Here is a 4151-nt window from a genome sequence, read left to right as displayed (position 1 = left end):
AGGAGTATGGCAGCTTATATACAGGCAGATCTTTGTCTCAGTTACAGGAGTAGCTGGTGTTACATGATTGGCCAGGCAGGATGAGCGCATATCCTGTCTCTTTCTGGTAAACATGACTCAGGTCCTAGAGCCCGTCGTTTGGTCCCTAACATTCCTCTCGGTCTTGAGACACAGTTTGATATTGTTGTCGAAGCACAAACAGCTGTACTGTATTTATGCATTTTTTTACAAAGGCTACAAGTCTATCGATAATACATGGGCCAAAGGTAAGCATTAGTAAAAGTATTAGCAGGGGTCCCAGCAAGGTGGAGATTAGGGTGGTCAACCAAGGGGATTGTTGAAACCAAGATTCAAACCATCTTTGTTGAGCCTCACGTTCTCGTTTACATTGGGCTAGTCCCTCTCTTATTTTGGCCATAGATTTTTAAACTATTTTTGTGTGATCAGCATAAAAACAACACTCTTTTTTAAGGGCAGCACAGAGTCCGCCCTGTATCTCCCCACAGATCTTTTAGTTATGCCTGGGCGCACCTGGACATGCCCAGAATGCATGATTTCGGAGCTTGAGGGGAATGTTAGGGACCAAGTGACGGGCTCTAGGACCTGAGTCATGTTTACCAGAAAGAGACAGGATATGCGCTCATCCTGCCTGGCCAATCATGTAACACCAGCTACTCCTGTAACTGAGACAAAGATCTGCCTGTGTATAAGCTGCCATACTCCTTTGTTCAGGGCTCTTGTCAGATTCCCTCGTGTGGGATGAGACTAGGGCCCTAGTGCGCTAGGAATAAACAAACTCCCTTCTTGCGTTTGCAATACTGTGGTGGACTTGCTCTCTCTGTAGGTTCGGAGATACGGGCTCAGAGCATAACAATAATGTGAAGCCCAGAGAATGGAGTAACCTTGTCCAAGGTCACACAGTTCCTACAAGTCAGACTCCATCTCTGACCTTTGCATCACATTTCAGTGAGCAATGAATTTTATATTGGTTCTCCTTCCTCACTTTTAATATGAGTGCAGAAGAAAGACCATCCCTAGAAATTCTGGGGAGATGGTAAATAATATATATCTATGGGTCTTCATAAGATGAAAATAGAGGTGCTCATGGAGGAAAGATTCATTGTGAAACTAATTACTACTATCTGTTTCCTTGACATCTTCCATTCAATGTTTTCAGATTGCTCAGCTCATAGCTTCACCCCAGCCAGGCAGAGGGTTCAATTTGTTCAGAAGAGGAAAGCAAGCCACAAAAGAGTCTGAGCTTATAGAGGAAGGAGACGAACAAGAGAGGAAGCCCCAGAAGGGTGGGCATGTCTGTACTCTCTATCTCCCCTGCATCTTCTGCATCTTCTTCAAGGCCCTCATTACCTCCTTGTTCCTCAGGCTGTAAATGAGTGGGTTGAGCATTGGGGTGAGGATGGTATAGAAGAGGGAGGTGGCTCGGTCCCCTGCTGGAGTCCTAGCAGAGGCTCTCTGCATGTAGCTAAATATGGCTCCCCCATAGTAAAGACCCACCACAGCCAGGTGGGAGGAGCAAGTGGACAGAGCCTTCTGTTTCCCCTCAGTGGAGGGCATGTTAATTACAGCCATGAGGATCCGGGCATAGGAAGCCACAACGACCCCCAGGGGCAGCAGCAGCATGATCACGCAGCAAGCATAGATGAGGTCCTCAAAGAGGGATGTGTCTGCACAAGAGAGACGCAGCACGGCGGGGACCTCACAGAAGAAGTGGTCTACCTGGAGAGAGCCACAGTAGGGGAAGCTGAAGACCATCCCTACATCAATCACACTGTCAGCCACTCCACCCATCCAGGATGCCAAGGACATCAGACAGCAGGCCTTCCAGTTCATGAGCACAGGGTACCACAGGGGGTGACACACAGCCACATACCTGTCATAGGCCATGACTGCCAGGAGGAAGCACTCAGCTCCTCCTACCATGACCACTAAGAAGATCTGAGTGGCACAGCCACCCCAAGAGATGAACTTACTTCCCGAGAGGAAGTTGGCTGCCATCTTGGGCACCACTGCGCCCATTATGGTCAGGTCCATGATGGAGAGCTGGCTGAGAAAAAAGTACATAGGAGTGTGCAGGCGCCTGTCAGCCTGGGTGAGCAGGAGGAAGAGGATGTTGCTGGCCAGGGCTGTAGCAGAGGCCAGAAGGACAAGGGAAAATAGGAAGAAGTCATATGGTGAGTAGCTGAACAGACCCAAAAGAACAAAGTCTGATAGCGAGGTGTGGTTCCAGATATCCATGGCCTTGACCCTGAGGGAAAAATAAATGAGTAAACATCAAAACAGAACAACTTACCTGGCATCTCCATCATATAAGTAAACTGTCTCCTGTTTCTTCTAGAGGACGGTGCCCAGCTCTCTGTCTTGTCCCTGTCCTTTCCCTCTGCAGTGAAATCCTTTCCCTCTCATTTGTCCTCAATGGTTACCAAACAAGATTTGATCCTTATTTCTCTTGAAAACTAGTTAGTACGCCCCCAGAGAAAGGGACCTAAATAATGCAAAGGGAGAGAGAGAAGGGATTTTATGGCAAATAGCTATAGGTTTAGGAAAAGTGGATATAGATTTAAGACTATGAGAGTATTGAGTTTTCAATAGAGAGTAGGAGAAGGAAAAGTGTATAACAGATGTAAGAATAAATGCTATTAAAAATGTAAGGCTTTCATTTTCCCTTCCCCCATTTTCTTAGAGCATTTACTTTAGAGAAATTTGTAAGTTATTTGACTCTGAAATGCACACAAACATTTTAAAAGTGAAATCATCTTCTAGCTAGCTTTCAGACCCAGTAGTGTCTTTCTCAAAAACTTGAGCCTCCAATTAAAATGAATTAAATAATTAAAAAAAACTTGAGATCCATATCTTTTCATTGCAATCATCCAGGAAGATAGAGCCCCTACTTCCCCGGCTCTGTAGGAGGGCAGGACCCTAACTTCAGCAGGCACCTTGCTCCAAGTTGCAGAATTCTCTCTTGTTGAAGAATGAGAGAAGTTTATCTTCCTTTGAATAAAGCCATTTAACCAACACAGTCACTCCAATTACCAGGTGAATCTAGAATGAACTCTGTGTGCCAAATGGTGCTGTCAAGTCTATTATTTGAGAACTGGTTACTGTTTATCCTGAGAGCATGAATATAATGGATTATCCTTGCCTGGATGTAGAAAAGAATGATATTCTCATGTTTTTGCATTTATTTAGCAGATCACTTATAATGCACATCACATTCTGATTTAATGTTTATTCAAAAATAAAGCTGTTTTCTTTCTCTTATACCTTTTTGGAGAGGTTTTCAGGGTAGGAAGGAGGTTTAGTTTTTGTTATATTTCTAGAGTCAGAAAATTGTGGCAGTGGGGAGAGAAATCCCAGGACATAGTGAATTATACAAACACGCCAGCTCCTGGTGGCTCACACGATAAAGAATTTGCCTGCAATGCAGAAGACCTGGGTTTGAACCCTGGGGCAGTAAGATCTCCTGGATGAGGGCATGGCAACCCACTCCAGTATTCTTGCCTGGAGAATCCCTATGAACAGAGAAGCCTGGCAGGCTACAGTCCATGGGGTCACAAAGAGTGGGCGATGACTGAACAACGAAGCACAGCCAGGCAAGGGAGCCAGCGGACAGCTCGGGTAGGTAGATTCCATGATCAGCCCAGGCAGGAACACTGCAGTGACACAGACACATGTGTGGCAGAGGCACAGCAGACGTGCCTGCCCGCTTTGTCTCAGTTCAGAGGCTGGAGGACAGATGGTCAATGGTAAAAATTTTCCCCCAAAAAACTAGGATTATCATATTTTGGTGTCTGACGCTGATAACATTTGTCACTTGACAGCAAGGAAGCATCTCTGTGTCCAGCTTGACACTATAATCTGAAGCCTGAAGTGAAACTAACTTCACAGTTCTCAGTCACTTTCAGTCCCTTATCTGTCAGGTCTTCCCTCGCCTGCTTCAGCACCTACCACCCCTGTTCCTTTCCCCAGAGTTCATCTTTCACTCTGACCTATAAATCTCAACAGAAATGGGTTAAACCCAAGCAGTATACAAAGATTTAGTCCTCAGGGCAATGCGTGAGCAAGTGGTGACCTGAGAAATCCCCTTCACAGACTCTCCTCCAACTCCATGGCTCCAAATAAAAATTTGTAGA

The 4151-nt window shown here is 45.6% G+C and overlaps 1 protein-coding gene across 1 annotated transcript; it reads right to left on the bottom strand.

Annotated features, from left to right (window-relative positions):
• LOC102182300 (olfactory receptor 2M4-like) lies at nt 1324-2256 on the bottom strand. The gene has a single exon (XM_018051664.1). The coding sequence runs from the start codon at nt 2254-2256 to the stop codon at nt 1324-1326; it is 933 nt and encodes a 310-aa protein (XP_017907153.1).

The sequence above is a fragment of the Capra hircus genome, chromosome 7 (assembly GCF_001704415.2).
Source record: "Capra hircus breed San Clemente chromosome 7, ASM170441v1, whole genome shotgun sequence".
Lineage (NCBI taxonomy): Eukaryota > Metazoa > Chordata > Mammalia > Artiodactyla > Bovidae > Capra > Capra hircus.
The sequence above is the reverse complement of the archived record's forward strand: the minus strand, read 5'-3'. Positions and strand labels throughout refer to the sequence as shown.